The 17,088-nt window shown below is 46.0% G+C and overlaps 1 protein-coding gene across 3 annotated transcripts in view; it reads right to left on the minus strand.

Annotated features, from left to right (window-relative positions):
• PIKFYVE (phosphoinositide kinase, FYVE-type zinc finger containing) overlaps positions 1-17,088 on the minus strand; it is a 290,094-nt gene that overhangs the window by 30,991 nt on the left and 242,015 nt on the right. For all 3 annotated transcript variants that reach the window (XM_063932710.1, XM_063932709.1, XM_063932708.1), the window contains 3 exons: positions 11,366-11,494; positions 10,964-11,225; positions 6,114-6,188 (listed from right to left, as the gene is read on the minus strand). In XM_063932710.1, coding sequence (XP_063788780.1) covers positions 6,114-6,188; positions 10,964-11,225; positions 11,366-11,494 — 466 coding nt within the window. The remainder of the gene's footprint in view (positions 1-6,113; positions 6,189-10,963; positions 11,226-11,365; positions 11,495-17,088) is intronic.

The following is a 17,088-nucleotide window of genomic DNA, read 5'->3' on the forward strand; positions in this document are numbered from 1 at the left end:
GCTATGTACAGGTGTATCAGACAGCACGCCAGCTATGTACAGGTGCATCAGACAGCACACCAGCTATGAACAGGTGCATCAGACAGCACACCAGCTATGTACAGGTGCATCACACACACGCCAGCTATGTACAGGTGCATCAGACAGCACGCCAGCTATGTACAGGTGCATCAGACAGCACACCAGCTATGAACAGGTGCATCAGACAGCACACCAGCTATGTACAGGTGCATCACACACACGCCAGCTATGTACAGGTGCATCAGACAGCACACCAGCTATGTACAGGTGTATCAGACAGCACACCAGCTATGTACAGGTGCATCACACACACGCCAGCTATGAACAGGTGTATCACACAGCACACCAGCTATGTACAGGTGTATCACACAGCACACCAGCTACGTACAGGTGTATCAGACAGCACGCCAGCTATGTACAGGTGCATCAGACAGCACACCAGCTATGTACAGGTGCATCAGACAGCACACCAGCTATGTACAGGTGTATCAGACAGCACACCAGCTATGTACAGGTGCATGAGACAGCACACCAGCTATGTACAGGTGCATGAGACAGCACACCAGCTATGTACAGGTGCATGAGACAGCACACCAGCTATGTACAGGTGCATCAGACAGCACACCAGCTATGTACAGGTGCATCAGACAGCACACCAGCTATGTACAGGTGCATCAGACAGCACACCAGCTATGTACAGGTGCATCAGACAGCACACCAGCTATGTACAGGTGCATCAGACAGCACACCAGCTACGTACAGGTGCATCAGACAGCACACCAGCTATGTACAGGTGCATCAGACAGCACACCAGCTATGTACAGGTGCATCAGACAGCACACCAGCTATGTACAGGTGTATCAGACAGCACACCAGCTATGTACAGGTGTATCAGACAGCACGCCAGCTATGTACAGGTGCATCAGACAGCACACCAGCTATGAACAGGTGCATCAGACAGCACACCAGCTATGTACAGGTGCATCACACACACGCCAGCTATGTACAGGTGCATCAGACAGCACACCAGCTATGTACAGGTGTATCAGACAGCACACCAGCTATGTACAGGTGCATCAGACAGCACACCAGCTATGTACAGGTGCATCAGACAGCACACCAGCTATGTACAGGTGCATCAGACAGCACACCAGCTATGTACAGGTGCATCAGACAGCACACCAGCTACGTACAGGAGCATCAGACAGCACACCAGCTATGTACAGGTGCATGAGAAAGCACACCAGCTATGTACAGGTGCATGAGACAGCACACCAGCTACGTACAGGTGCATCAGACAGCACACCAGCTACGTACAGGTGCATCAGACAGCACACCAGCTACGTACAGGTGCATCAGACAGCACACCAGCTACGTACAGGTGCATCAGACAGCATGCATTGTATATAGGTATATGCTGGCCTAGCCCTGGATACACAGGAATAGTCTGAGCTGATATACTCAGTGCTCTGCTCATATTCCCGGCATTGTGTGCAGTCAGCACTGAAGATAAAGTACAATGAGCGCTGTGAACCTGGACAAGCTAACGCATTACCATACTACAGTAAGCAGAGCTGTGAGTTCCCTCCAGACTATAAAGCGTTAATAAGGTGTATCCGCTGCATTACTGAGGACATATGGGCTGAGCTCATCGTTAAGCCCTGGTAACGGCTGCCAACTTGGCCAGATCTAGCTGCTGCATACACCGGGGACTGTTCAGCGAGGTCGGCCAACGCTGTGAAGCAGAGGCGGAGAGTGGTAAATGGAGCTCAGACAGAAGCAGAGCGATGCGGCTGCCTATCTATCTGCATGCAGGGTCAGCACCGGACGTTTTCTGCCTACAGGGACACACATCGCTTCTAAACAAACTTCAGAGCATTTTGTTGAACATCTGGAACTTTCTCTAGTCCTACTCTTGCCCAGCAAATGAGTGTAGTGCGTTATTGGCCTGATTCTCACTCTAAAACAATGGCCAACTGTGTGCGTTATCGATACTGCGACAGACTCGGAATCAGGCCCTATGGGGAGAATCCAATTAGCCGCTGAGTTTACCCGGCTCATAATTAGCCGCAAAGATGAGTCAATCAGCGGGGTTTACCCCCAGCATTAAACTACAGAGGTGGACCTTCCCTCGCTGCTTCAGGAGCTGCATGGAAAAGTCCGCGAGAAGAGGGTTTAACACGAGCGCAAATCCATGGTTTACACTAAATCAGTGGGTTAGTGCGCATTAAACCCCGATTTACTGTGCAGGGAAAATGATATTTAATTGAACTGCTTTTCACTGATTGGATTTCCCCCTATACGTCACATGGAAACAGCGCGTCAGCAAAGTTGCGGCAAAATAATCTCGGGGCGGAACGGTGCATTTACAAAGCACTCTCACTGCAGTAGTGCTGTCTCCCAAGTTCTGTATTGAGCTTTGTTATGTTGCTAACATAGGTGGTCATTCCGAGTTGATCGCTAGCTGCATTCGTTCGCTGTGCAGCGATCAGGCAAAAAAACTGCACTTCTGTGCATGTGGCGCAGTGCGCACGCGCGACGTACTATTACAACAAACGATGTAGTTTCACACAGGGTCTAGCGAAGCTTTTCAGTCGCACTGCTGACCGCAGAGTGATTGACATGAAGAGGGCGTTTCTGGGTGTCAACTGACCGTTTACAGGGAGTGTTCGGAAAAACGCAGGCGTGCCAGGAAAAATGCAGGCGTGGCTGGGCGAACGCAGGGCGTGTTTGTGACGTCAAAACAGGAACTGAACAGTCTGTAGTCATCGCAAGCGCTGAGTAGGTTTTGAGCTACTCTAAAACTGCACACAAAAAAAAACTTTGTAGCCGCTCTGCGATCCTTTCATTCGCACTTCTGCTAAGCTAAAATACACTCCCAGTGGGCGGCGGCATAGCGTTTGCACGGCTGCTAAAAACTGCTAGCGAGCGATCAACTCGGAATGACCCCCATAGTCCAGCTGGATACAAACCCAGAGTCCTCTATTGCTGTCCATATTACCAATAAAGCTTCTACGCACTATTAATGTTAAAAAAAATAAAAATTAATTATAGATCAGACCACAGAGTCATCCGGGGAATTCATCCTGGGGCGGCGTTTCCGTCTGTCCTCCTTTCCAGATACAATCCAACTTTATTCATCAACTGGAACTTTTTTATTTTTATTTTTTAAGCAAAATATTATAATCATTTTTAGTTCAATAAGAGTATGTAGTCATTACGTCAACATACGGAACATAACTTCGACATTCACAATCCTCCCATCTTCTCCTGCAGATGCTGGTGTGGAATAACATGAGAGCTGACTGGCAACGACATCTAATATTGCTATAGTAAGATCAATAATTCCAATGTGTGCCATGAAAACACTCCCAATACCGATCGCTACTCTATCCCCTCAGCATGGATGACGTCGGAACTATGGATCCAGCCACAATCCCAGGAACTAGTATTCAAGACAAAACCATCCTCCAGCTTCAAGTTCCAATGTACTACCTTTGTTCTTCAATGCGTAGAGTAGAGAAAGCTGGGTTGTACTCCAAGGCAGGGACGAATTTAGGGGTCAGGCCGCCCCTAGGCACACTATAGGGTGCCACCCACCGCACCCCCTTCATAACGTCATTGCCCCCTTCATTTCATGTGCCAGTCCGGATGCCTCGAGACCACCAACGCAGCCCCAACCTCACCCTACTACCAACTTATGGACCACAATTTGATGGCCATTGTTTTACCTCCATCATTTGGCAAATTAATATCAAAATATATAAATTGTAGTGACGAGAAAAAAAAAGAATTTATCTGGCCCTTATCAGCCAGTTGTCCTGCCCCCCAGCAAGTGCCTCCCCTAGGCACGTGCCTCGTGGGAAATCTGCTAATACTCCAAGGTCTCCCTCCCCCACCGGGTTGTCATTGGGTGGTGACCTAGGTGGTAATTTCGAGTTGATCGCTAGCTGCATTTGTTCGCTGTGCAGCAATGAGGCAAAAAAAAGGCACATATGCGGCGCAATGCGCACGCGCGATGTACTATTACAACGTACAATGTAGTTTCACACAAGGTCTAGCGCAGCTTTTCAGTCGCACTGCTGGCCGCAGAATGATTGACAGGAAGTGGGCGTTTCTGGGTGTCAACTGACCGTTTTCAGGGAGTGTTCGAAAAAACGCAGGCGTGCCAGGAAAAACACAGGCTTGACTGGGCGAACGCAGGGCGGGTTTGTGACGTCAAAACAGGAAATGAACAGTCTGAAGTGATCGCAAGCGCTGAGTAGGTTTTGAGTTACTCTGAAACTGCACAAAAAAAACAACTTTGTAGCCGCTCTGCGATCCTTTCGTTCGCACTTCTGCTAAGCTAAAATACACTCCCAGTGGGAGGCGGCATAGCGTTTGCACAGCTGCTAAAAACTAAAAACTGCTAGCGAGCGATCAACTCGGAATGACCACCCTAGTCTTTATACATCCGATATATCAGTGTTCAATATTGCACTAATTGGGGCCTGCACTTATATTTATAGCTGTTGAAAGGGAGACAGTCGCCACCAATTTGCAAACTGTGTAGAAGTTCCAGACTGACTCTGAATAAGTCCCAACATGGATGGAACGACTTTAAATAGCACTGTATTATTTGCAGAGTTCAGAAGCCTATTCCAACAGTCTGGAAGGAGAGGTCCTCTGTATGCCACTGCAGCCTGGGGTATCCCATAATTATCCAACAACTGAGCAGATGCGCGTACCCTGGCTCCTGACATTGATAGCAGATCAGAAAGTTGTCTCAAGCTGTTCAGCCATGACGAAAGCTAGACTAGGACTGCAGCTGACGAGAGAAAGATATTTGTGCTCCTTGAGTTTCTGCCCCGCACAGCAGCGACAGCACCCCAGGGGTCATTCAACATACTCGCGTGTGCACATAATGAACCGGCTGTGACACGGAGGGCTGCAGCGACACAGAAGACGCGTCACAATCTATTCTGTAGCCATGCTAACTCGTTAGAGCAATGGGGGTCATTCCGAGTTGTTCGCTCGTTATTTATTTTTCGCAACGGAGCGATTAGTCGCTAATGCGCATGCGCAATGTCCGCAGTGCGACTGCGCCAAGTAAATTTGCTATGCAGTTAGGTATTTTACTCACGGCATTGTAAGGTTTTTTCTTCGTTCTGGTGATCGTAATGTGATTGACAGGAAGTGGGTGTTTCTGGGCGGAAACTGGCCGTTTTATGGGTGTGTGTGAAAAAACGCTACCGTTTCTGGGAAAAACGCGGGAGTGGCTGGAGAAACTGAGGAGTGTCTGGGCGAACGCTGGGTGTGTTTGTGACGTCAAACCAGGAACGACAAGCACTGAACTGATCGCACTGGCAGAGTAAGTCTGGAGCTACTCAGAAACTGCTAAGAAGTGTCTATACGCAATTCTGCTAATCTTTAGTTCGCAATTTTGATAAGCTAAGATTCACTCCCAGTAGGCGGCGGCTTAGCGTGTGCAAAGCTGCTAAAAGCAGCTTGCGAGCGAACAACTCGGAATGACCCCCAATATTACTGCATTTACATAACAGCCACCAGCTCAGGTTGTCTGGATTAAAAAACGTGAGCTATAAACAGAGTTCGTGCATTCAACTAATTGCAGCATTTCGTGGACCTCTGGGATAAACACACCATTCTAAACTTACACACACAATATATTTCTCATGAATAATTCAGGCGCTGTTTTTCTCTTAGACACAACAAGTCCCAGAGAAGTCACGCAGAGCATCTAATAACACGTATAGCACGTAAATTAGATGTTGAGTCAGAATGTTCGGCGAGAGTGTGAATAAGCCACACAGCCTTGCAGCGCTAGGGCCAGGGGTTTAATTATAGAGTGGTGTGGAGTTTGTGTGTTCTCCCTGGGTTTCTGTGGCTTTCAAACTTGAACGCCGGGATCTCACCCCTAAAGTCCAAAATTGGCTGCTTTCACAAATGTATGTGCGTCTGGCAGAGAATGTAGATTGTAAACTCCAAAAGGACAGAAACGGATGCGAACGATTATTTAAAAGAGGAGATATGGAAATACATGTTCAGATGGGATACTATTGTCGCAAAACAAGTGCTGCAACTGGAAAACTTACCTTGGCCACCCAAGATACCAGTAGACTTGACCACCATTTCCAGCTTCTTGTCCCAAGTAAATGTGCGAATGTAATCTGTTAGTAGATAGTAAGAAATTCAGATTCAGCAAAATAGCATAAAGAAAATAAAAAATAAAATAAAATTATATATATATTATATATAATATTTATAAATAGAACCCGAGATACTAGTATTTTTATCTCTGTCTAATATAGAGTTTTTCTGAGGGTATACTCCAAAAGCTGGGACTCTCCCCTTTCGGTGGACACTGGTTCTGGACATCGTAGAGACAAGCTGTCAGAGATATCAGCCCTCCAGCAGCCGGTCCCTGCTCCAGCTCCACACGCCTGGTATACAGGTTTATATTTTCGTTGGGGGATTGTTCCGGCTCCTGAACTCCACAAGTCCCCAGTACCTCCTGAAAGGTGTCCCCAGCACCTCCCGAAAGGTGTCCCCAGCACCTCCCGAAAGGTGTCCCCAGCACCTCCCGAAAGGTGTCCCCAGCACCTCCTGAAAAATGTCCCCAGTACCTCCTGAAAGGTGTCCCCAAGTTGCCCCCAGTACCTCCTGAAAGGAGTCCCCAGTACCTCCTGAAAGGTGTCCCCAGTACCTCCTGAAAGGTGTCCCCAAGTTGCCCCCAGTACCTCCTGAAAGGAGTCCCCAGTACCTCCTGAAAAATGTCCCCAGTACCTCCTGAAAGGTGTCCCCAAGTTGCACCCAGTACCTCCTGAAAGGAGTCCCCATTACCTCCTGAAAGGTGTCCCCAAGTTGCCCCCAGTACCTCCTGAAAGGAGTCCCCAGTACCTCCTGAAAGGTGGGACTCTCTAGGTTTTTTTTTTTTTATACCTAAGAAATCTATTTCCTGGAACTTGTGATATCTGCAGTCAAGCAAGCTGCCCTCACACTGGAAAATGAATATTAATCCCACTCCACTATCCACCCCTCCCCTGCGTATTAAACACCCCCTACCACCCTGGAAGTCATGTGTCCTTCATTCAGCCCAATGCCCCCTTCTACAGTTCAGTGTTCCCCCTGCCACCCCATCTCCCACCATCTGTGCAGTAGGGAGTAACTAGCAGAAATTACTGCTCCAGGTCCTACACTCTGAGCGGAAGATAGAACACCCCCTACCGCCCACAGGACACCAAAGCTGCCGCTGATAGCACCCCCCACCCCTGCCACTGGAGGATGGGTAGGGGCCCCAGTGTATTGCTGTGCCCAGGGGCCTACACTGCTGTTAAGACGGCCCTGTACATATCCCTCAGGGCTTAATAATTTGCATGTGTGGGGTACATCAAGGTGGTTTCTCAGTACTGACAAGGAAAGAAGCTCTTGATCAGTTAGTATATAATGTGCAGGGCCAACACTACAGGCGTCACATTATATAAGCAATACAAGCTTCAAATAAAAATAAAAAACACCACCATCAGGCTGTGCTTTGGACGTGTGTAGCAGAATGTACTGTAATGAGAGAAGCACGTTACTTAGAGTAAAGGATTATTTTGGTCTCATCAATAAAATGCGATCCTAAGAATCATCTGGAGCATAGAAAATGGATTTTGTTACCAACCGATAGATAATTCTGCGCTACTGTGTGAGATCTCACTGCCTATCCGGCCTTATTACACCGAGCAATTCTCAGTCACTTGGGATTCCGGTCAGGTATGTGCTTGTTCCCATTAATAATGTGAAGTGGAACACTTAAAGCCATACAAGTTTTTCATTAGAGTGCAGATCAGAATAATGCAGAGTAATTAAATATCACATCGCGGCGATGGTCAATTCCTATTCACCACATACATATTTATAATGCCCTGACAGGTTTCATTTAGACAAACAGAAATAACAGCAAACTTATATCGGAGAGATCAGAGGACTCTACAAGGACACCAGAAGGGCACGCTGAAGGACACCAGAAGGGCATGCTGCTAATACAAACCAGTTTTTTCTCCTGCCATCTCCCAGCAGAGTAAAAGTGCTGTGGGAGGGGCTAAAAGTAACTTTCAAATGAAATGAAGCTCCAGTCTTTAAAACATTAATGACAATTACCGTATAAACATAATTAAAATGTTTTGTCTTAGTTACAGACTTTCACTGCTTTGGGAAATGTCTATAATATAGACGAAACGCATCAGCCGATTGAGTAATCGGCAGCTGAGCCGTAGTCTGGATACTTTCCTACTATTTAAGGCACTTTCTGCATAGTAGTGCAATGGACTGTTTATATATATTTGCTGCTAAGACACAAGTTCAAGCCTGTCCGTCCTGCATGGACACCAGTCCCGTCCACTGTACAATAGATTGGCGGCGGAGCTGCTTAACCATGGGAGACTTCTGTGTATAGACTGAAAAGGCAGACAGAGATATTACATGGTGCCCTAATGCCTAACACCACTGCTACTATTAGCCAATATCTACTAACCGTGCAATGACACCATTTGGGACTCTTGGATTCATTTTCATGAATATTTTACAAATAGATATATTCAAGATCTGGACTCCCGTACCCCCGCGGTTTGGGTTTATGTATTTCTGTTTTATATGCAATTGGTAACACAGTGGAAGCTGCTCAATCAGTCTGGCAACACTTATCAAGTGCATGAAAGGGAGGGGTCACAGCAAACCGGAAACAAAGGGGGGGGGGGGGGGGGGGGTCTTTCCAGGTGTCCACACTAAATTTTACTTGCAATAATACTTGAAAACTATATGGTAATGTAAATTATAAATTCAGTATGGGACCAGCATTTGGAAGGCATGCTGGTTCCTCTAGTGCTGGATCCCAGGGGTGGCTCCTTGGAAAGCTAGCCCTCAATTTGGGTGTATTTCTGTATGTGTCTTTATCATGATGCCTTACAATATACTGTTCTCATGCAGTGTAGGGACTGCCGGTAATCAGAGAAGCCGTGAAGGGGCTCGGCAGCTTCCCATGTATTTGCAAATGCATGCAACAAATATCTCTTACGTTCTATTACCATACAGCTTTCAAGTATTGTTGCAAGTATTATTTTGTGTGCAGAGGGATACACGGGTGGAAAGGGGCCACCCCTTTTTGTTTCCTATACGCAATTGGTACAAGTAGTTTATTACTTTATATATTGCTATGGAACATTTCTTATTTATATGTGCAGTATGTGGTAAATGTTTTTTATGATTTGGGCTTGATCGCCCTTTAAAGTTTCTTTTAGCCTCTCCCATAGCGCAGATTTCTGCTTTGTCATCTTTCTTCTGTAATTATTGGGGTTTTGTAAAAGAGTCTTCCTATCAAGCTGCTGACACGTATTGAGGATTATTAAACTCTTGTCTTAGCACTTAGTATATATGGGGTGATTCAAAAAAGCCGCAGTGCACCCTTTTGTTTCAAAAACTGTGCTGGAAATGGGAACACTAACTTAGATTCAAGATGGCCGATTTCAAGATGGTGCCCATGTTCGGTACATACCGTAAAAGATAGCCCACCTCACCCATACCTTACTGGAGTTTCCAGTTTTCCCCTTTCCTGCACAGTTTTTGAAACAAAAGCGTGTACTGCGACTTTTGAATCACCCTGTATTTCAGGTCCCACAGGAAAGTGCCATATTCACCTCTGAATAAGGTGATCCTGTATTGGTAGATGAGTGTTCACAATTTAACCAAAATGTGCACTAAGGGGGTTATTCAGAGTTGTTAGAAAAGCAAAAAGAGTTAGCAATTGGGCAAAAGCATGTGCACTGCAGGTGGGGCAGATGTAACAAGTGCAGAGAGAGTTAGATTTGGGTGGGGGGTGTTCAAACTGAAATCTAAATTGCAGTGTAAAAATAAAGCAGCTAGTATTTACCCTGCACAGAAACAATATAACCCACCCAAATCTAACTCTCTCTGCACATGTTACATCTGCCCCACCTGCAGTGCACATGGTTTTGCCCAATTGCTAACTTTTTTTTGGTTTGCTAAAAACTGTGAATAACCCTCTAAGAACCCTTATACTACAGATTTTATTTTGTTGCAGAGTCTACTCCACATGATCTGAATTGTGCTGGATCTGGCTTCGGAGCTTTCCGGTGTGCTCCTGCACTTAGGTGTTTATGTCATACAGCGAGATTACATCGGAGAGACGTTTGATAAATTACAGTGCGCGCACCTCTGTTCTTGATAAGAATATGAATCTGTGCCCGCATAAACAAGCTCTATACAGGTTGAGTCTCCCTTATCCAAAATGCTTGGGACCAGAGGTATTTTGGATATGGGATTTTTCCGTATTTTGGAATAATTGCATACCATAATGAGATATCATGGTAATGGGACCTAAATCTAAGCACAGAATGCATTTATGTTACATATACACCTTATATACACAGCCTGAATGTCATTTTAGCCAATATTTTTTATAACTTTGTGCATTAAACAAAGTGTGTATACATTCACACAATTCATTTATGTTTCATATACACCTTATACACACAGCCTGAAGGTCATTTAATACAATATTTTTTAATAACTTTGTGTATTAAACAAAGTTTGTGTACATTGAGCCATCAAAAAACAAAGGTTTCACTATTTCACTCTCACTCAAAAAAGTCCGTATTTCGGAATATTCCGTATTTCGGAATATTTGGATATGGGATACTCAACCTGTATTTCTTTCTTTTATATTTCTTAGTTGGTGTTTTTTAAATGGATTAAATGAACAGCCTTAAAGACTCGTTATAGCTGCAGTGCTAAGAGGGGCATCACTATAGGATACAGTGTAACGTTTTATTGTAGTCCAGTGCAGAAAGCATTGTGCGCGCCTAGGACAAAGAATTATATAGAACCAGAATAACTGTACATCCCAAAAAACCAGACACAACGGACTGCACCAATAGTCACTCACCAATAATTCCGACAACGAGCTCGTCCATGGTGTCATCGCGTCCCACCAGCAGAGAGTAGTCAATGATGAGGTGGCTGGAGAGGAAGTGGGAATCACTGTGGATGGAAGCACGCAGGACAGACTTGCAGTGTGACCGGATGTATAAGGGGTTGTCGCGCACCATCTTCAGCAAGTTCTCATCCAACAGGACCACATCGCAACTCTCCTTTCCCGTCTCCGTTTTCACGTTCCGGTTTCTCAAGGAACCCTTTAGGTCGAAGACCTGATACGGGCAAATACAAACACGTGCCATTGTCTACTTACACTAAAAACCCAAATCGCCAGGTCACCAATGATCGGCACCAGACCGGTGCATTCAGATGGTTATTCCTGCAATACGGCGCTCTATGTTGTATACATTACCTGTGTCATCTTTCTGCCGTAAAACAGATTTTCCATGACCAGCAGATCCAACTTCTTCTCGGTGTTATTCTGGGAATTTTTGTAGCCTATTCTGTACACCCCGAGAATCTTCGCCAGAGCCGTCGGTCTCTGGAGGAGCAGTAAAGAAAGTAGAGATAATGATTTATTTATTAGCAGTTTCTTATATAGCGCAGCATAGTCCAGTTATAGAACAAAACTGGGCAAAGACAGACAGACATAGAGGTACAGTAGGAGGGCCCTGCTCGCAAGCTTACACTCTATAGGGAAAAAGGTTCTTCATATCAAGCCGTAACCTCTACAATCTACAGAATGAGGGTCACACCGGGATATGACCACTGCAGAGTCTAACATATAATCTAGCACATCTGTTACATAATGAGGTCACGCTGTGTGTGTGTGTGTGTGTGTGTGTGTGTGTGTGTGTGTGTGTAAAATAATGACACGATGTGTGTGTGTGTAAAATAATGACACGATGTGTGTGTGTAAAATAATGACACGATGTGTGTGTGTAAAATAATGACACGATGTGTGTGTGTGTGTATAATAATGACACGATGTGTGTGTGTATAATAATGACACGATGTGTGTGTGTATAATAATGACACGATGTGTGTGTGTATAATAATGACACGATGTGTGTGTGTATTATAATGACACGATGTGTGTGTATAATAATGACACAATGTGTGTATAATAATGACACAATGTGTGTGTATAATAATGACACGATGTGTGTGTATAATAATGACACGATGTGTGTGTATAATAATGACACGATGTGTGTGTATAATAATGACACGATGTGTGTGTGTAATAATGACAGTTTTTATAATAATGTCACGCTGTGTGTGTATAATGACACAATGTGCGTGTATAATAATGACACTGTGTGTATAACAAGGTCACAATGTATGTGTATGATAATATCACACTACATACAGTAATAATGACATGCTGTGTAACATTGTGTGTATATAATAGTGTCACACCGTGTGTATAGAATAGTGTCACACCGTGTGTATATAACAGTGTCACGTCGTGTGTATATAATAGTGTCACACCGTGTGTACATAATAGTGTCACACCGTCTGTATATCAGTGTCACGCTGTGTGTATATAATAGTGTCACACTGTGAGTATATTAGTGTCACGCTGTGTGTGTATAATAGTGTCACACCATGTGTATATTAGTGTCACACTGTGTGTATATAATAGTGTCACACTGTGTGTGTATAATAGTGTCACACTGTGTGTATATTAGTGTCACACTGTGTGTATATAATAGTGTCACACCGTGTGTATATTAGTGTCACGCTGTGCGTGTATAATAGTGTCACACCGTGTGTATATTAGTGTCACACTGTGTGAATATAATAGTGTCACACTGTGTGTGTATAATAGTGTCACACTGTGTATATCAGTGTCACGCTGTGTGTGTATAATAGTGTCACACTGTGTGTATATCAGTGTCACGCTGTGTGTATATAATAGTGTCACACTGTGTGTGTATAATAGTGTCACACTGTGTGTATATCAGTGTCACGCTGTGTGTGTATAATAGTGTCACACTGTGTGTATATCAGTGTCACGCTGTGTGTATATAATAGTGTCTCACTGTGTGTGTATAATAGTGTCACACTGTGTGTATATTAGTGTCACACTGTGTGTATATAAGTGTCACACCGTGTGTACTGTATATTAGTGTCACACCGTGTGTGTATAATAGTGTCACGCTGTGTGTGTATAATAGTGTAATGCTTGCTCCCATCATCTCCGTAATCTGCACTTGGACAGGAATGTCTGAGTACAGTGTTCAGCTCCTGTATATATTACACTGGGCAGGAATGTCTGAGTACAGTGTGCAGCTCCTGTATATATTACACTGGGCAGGAATGTCTGAGTACAGTGTGCAGCTCCTGTATATATTACACCGGGCAGGAATGTCTGAGTACAGTGTGCAGCTCCTGTATATATTACTCCGGGCAGGAATGTCTGAGTACAGTGTGCAGCTCCTGTATATATTACACCGGGCAGGAATGTCTGAGTACAGTGTGCCGCTCCTGTATATATTACACTGGGCAGGAATGTCTGAGTACAGTGTGCAGCTCCTGTATATATTACACCGGGCAGGAATGTCTGAGTACAGTGTGCAGCTCCTGTATATATTACACTGGGCAGGAATGTCTGAGTACAGTGTGCAGCTCCTGTATATATTACACCGGGCAGGAATGTCTGAGTACAGTGTGCAGCTCCTGTATATATTACTCCGGGCAGGAATGTCTGAGTACAGTGTTCAGCTCCTGTATATATTACTCCGGGCAGGAATGTCTGAGTACAGTGTGCAGCTCCTGTATATATTACTCCAGGTAGGAATGCCCTGTATATATTACACCGGGCAGGAATGTCTGAGTGCAGTGTGCAGCTCCTGTATATATTACACTGAGCAGGAATGTCTGAGTACAATGTGCAGCTCCTGTATATATTACACTGAGCAGGAATGTCTGAGTACAATGTACAGCTCCTGTATATAATACACCAGGCAGGAATGCCCTGTATATATTACACTGGGCAGGAATGCCCTGTATATATTACACTGGGCAGGAATGTCTGAGTACAGTGTGCAGCTCCTGTATATATTACACTGGGCAGGAATGTCTGAGTACAGTGTGCGGCTCCTGTATATATTACACTGGGCAGGAAGGTCTGAGTACAGTGTGCGGCTCCTGTATATATTACACTGGGCAGGAAGGTCTGAGTACAGTGTGCAGCTCCTGTATACATTACACTGGGCAGGAATGTCTGAGTACAATGTACAGCTCCTGTATATAATACACCAGGCAGGAATGCCCTGTATATATTACACTGGGCAGGAATGCCCTGTATATATTACACTGGGCAGGAATGTCTGAGTACAGTGTGCAGCTCCTGTATATATTACACTGGGCAGGAATGTCTGACTACAGTGTGCGTCTCCTGTATATATTACACTGGGCAGGAATGTCTGAGTACAGTGTGCAGCTCCTGTATATATTACACTGGGCAGGAAAGTCTGAGTACAGTGTGCGGCTCCTGTATATATTACACCGGGCAGGAATGTATGAGTACAGTGTGCAGCTCCTGTATATATTACACCGGGCAGAAGTCTGAGTACAGTGTGCGGCTCCTGTATATATTACACTGGGCAGGAATGTCTGAATACAGTGTGCAGCTCCTGTATATATAAGGCGCCCATAATTTTATTGCGATTGACATAAACACTTCTTTAAGCTAGCTTACCACTAAAATAACGACACACTAAAATAACGACACGGACACGGTTAGCTGTAGTTAAAGGTCAGACGATATTTATTGATCGCTGACCTGTTCTTTAAACTATAATTGTAATTGAATTGATTTTATATTGGAGGATGGCAAAGGAAAAGTCGCTACCAGACACCAGCTCCAGTCATTTAGATTGAAACACAAAAACTGAGGAGGGGACTAAACCACAACACCGCCTCCTCCCTGCATAACCCGCATTGTGCAGGACTCACCACTCTTATCTCTGGCAAACGTTCAGTTCCTGCAGGGGAACGTCTAAATGTCCAACCGCAAGGTAAGGACACACCTGCCGTCCTTCTAAAGAGGGTGCCCCACAATGACCACTTATGCCCATCTGACCGCTGGTTGGTAGCGACTTCCCGCCACAAAGGTTTAACAAACTGCCCCGCCATCCAAACAAAGAAAACAAGGAAAACAAGATCGCTAACGGAAAGGACCAAAACCCCATCTAAGAAAACCCGAAACTCCAGCTGGAGAAAGACGAACCACATCCTCCTTGTAGAACTGCCGCTGACGCAGTACAAGCAGAGGATGCCTGACAACCACTCCACTAAAGCTGTAACAAACAACGAAACAGCGGAATTACCATCTTGCGGGCTTTCTCAATAGCTGAGAAACGCACCGCCCCCTCCAATGAAAAAACGCTGGACTAATTGACCACCCAAAACAGATCTCCGGCCAGTGACAACGTGGCCCAGGAAATCAGACTTAATGAACAAATTGAGGTAGATGCCGTCGACGCGACCCCTATCCGCGCCGCCCAAAACGCAGGACAATACCGGCAGGACGACCCCAACTATGCTCACGGTGGCAAAGGAGCTGTACAAATACCCCTCAGTATCCCTTAACCACGGACACCCAACCTACAAACCACCCTGACCAAAACATCAGCTGTCCTACGCGCCAAGGAATGCCCTGCCGCCCAAAAATCGTAAGAGTGGCCAACCAGCCACGCCTGTTCAAACCATCGACGGCTGCAAAAGAAAAACACCCTAACTTATCACACTGACATACATCACATAGGAAAACCAAGTGACAGAACAGAAATAACCCAAGTGAAGGAGAAAACTCAAAAAACCTCCCGTGGACCTTTGATGAGCCAATTGTAATTACGGTAGGCCCCCTCGGAGGAAAATTTTAAAATTCCCTTCACACCCTCGATTCGTGAACGCTACCCTTTTAAAAACTGACGGGTAAACAACTTTTTGGGTAAGCGCAACAGGCGCAACTAAACATTATCCACTTGCAGAAAGACTTATAATAAGCATACCTTCACGGACCACCCCCTGAATAGCTGCCGTGGAGGACCCTGTGGCTGCCGCACGGTAGCCACCCCATCCGCAAGGAATAGGACCTAAGAAGTATACCTCCAACGGCCCACCTCCTGAATAGCTGCCGTGGAGGACCCTGTGGCTGCCGCATGGTAGCCACCCCCATCCGCAAGGAATAGGACCTAAGAGGTATACCTCCAACGCCCCAGCTCCTGAACAGCTGCCGTGGAGGACCCTATGGCCACCGCATGGCAGCCTCCCCAATCCGCAAGGAACAGGACCTAAGAAGTATACCTCCAACGGCCCGCCGAAGAATAGCCGCCGTGGCGGACCCTGTGGCTGCCGCATGGTCAGCCGCCCCAATACGCAAGGAATAGGACCTAAGAAGTATATCTCCAACGGCCCAGCTCTGGAATAGCTGCTGTGGAGGACCCTGTGGCTGCCGCATGGCAGCCTCCCCAATCCCCAAGGAATAGGACCTAAAAAGTATACCGCCAACGGCCCAGCTCCTTAACAGCAGCCGTGGAGGACCCTGTGGCTGCCGCATGGTCAGCCGCCTCCTACCGCAAGGAATGGGTACCGACCCCAAACACAGCAGCAAACTGTAAATTAGAGAGAGGACCAGCGAGCGCCTGTATCAGCAACTGGTCGCTCCCCCCCGGAGGCCCATCTATACTCATGCGCCAGGCGCAGCGGGCAGACACCCACCTCCTCCTGGGCCTCAAAGGACACCCAGCGACCCCCAGCTGCTTGATCTGATTTGGATCACACCATCCTGCAGAACGTATAAGTTAGCCAAAAAAGGAGGTACCCTGCCCATATTCACGAAACAAAACGCAGAGTCCCTAAAAGACTAATACTCACCCTGCGCACGGCCTCGGAAACGGAGCATGAAAAGAAACCCCCATGAGGATAAGACAAATGTAGGATAAGGCGGAACTAGCCCGGGGTCCTTGGGCACCAACCCCACAGGGAAGATGCACAAGTCATGAAGAGAGGGAAAAATGGCATAGAGCCCACACGAGCCCCAAGCCGGTTCTGCGTCCACCTTCCGCCGGACCTGAAGCGGTACAGCGTGAGCGGACATAAAACGCCGGCGCGCCACCATGG

This window comes from Pseudophryne corroboree, chromosome 7, assembly GCF_028390025.1.
Source record: "Pseudophryne corroboree isolate aPseCor3 chromosome 7, aPseCor3.hap2, whole genome shotgun sequence".
In the NCBI taxonomy this organism is placed as follows: domain Eukaryota; kingdom Metazoa; phylum Chordata; class Amphibia; order Anura; family Myobatrachidae; genus Pseudophryne; species Pseudophryne corroboree.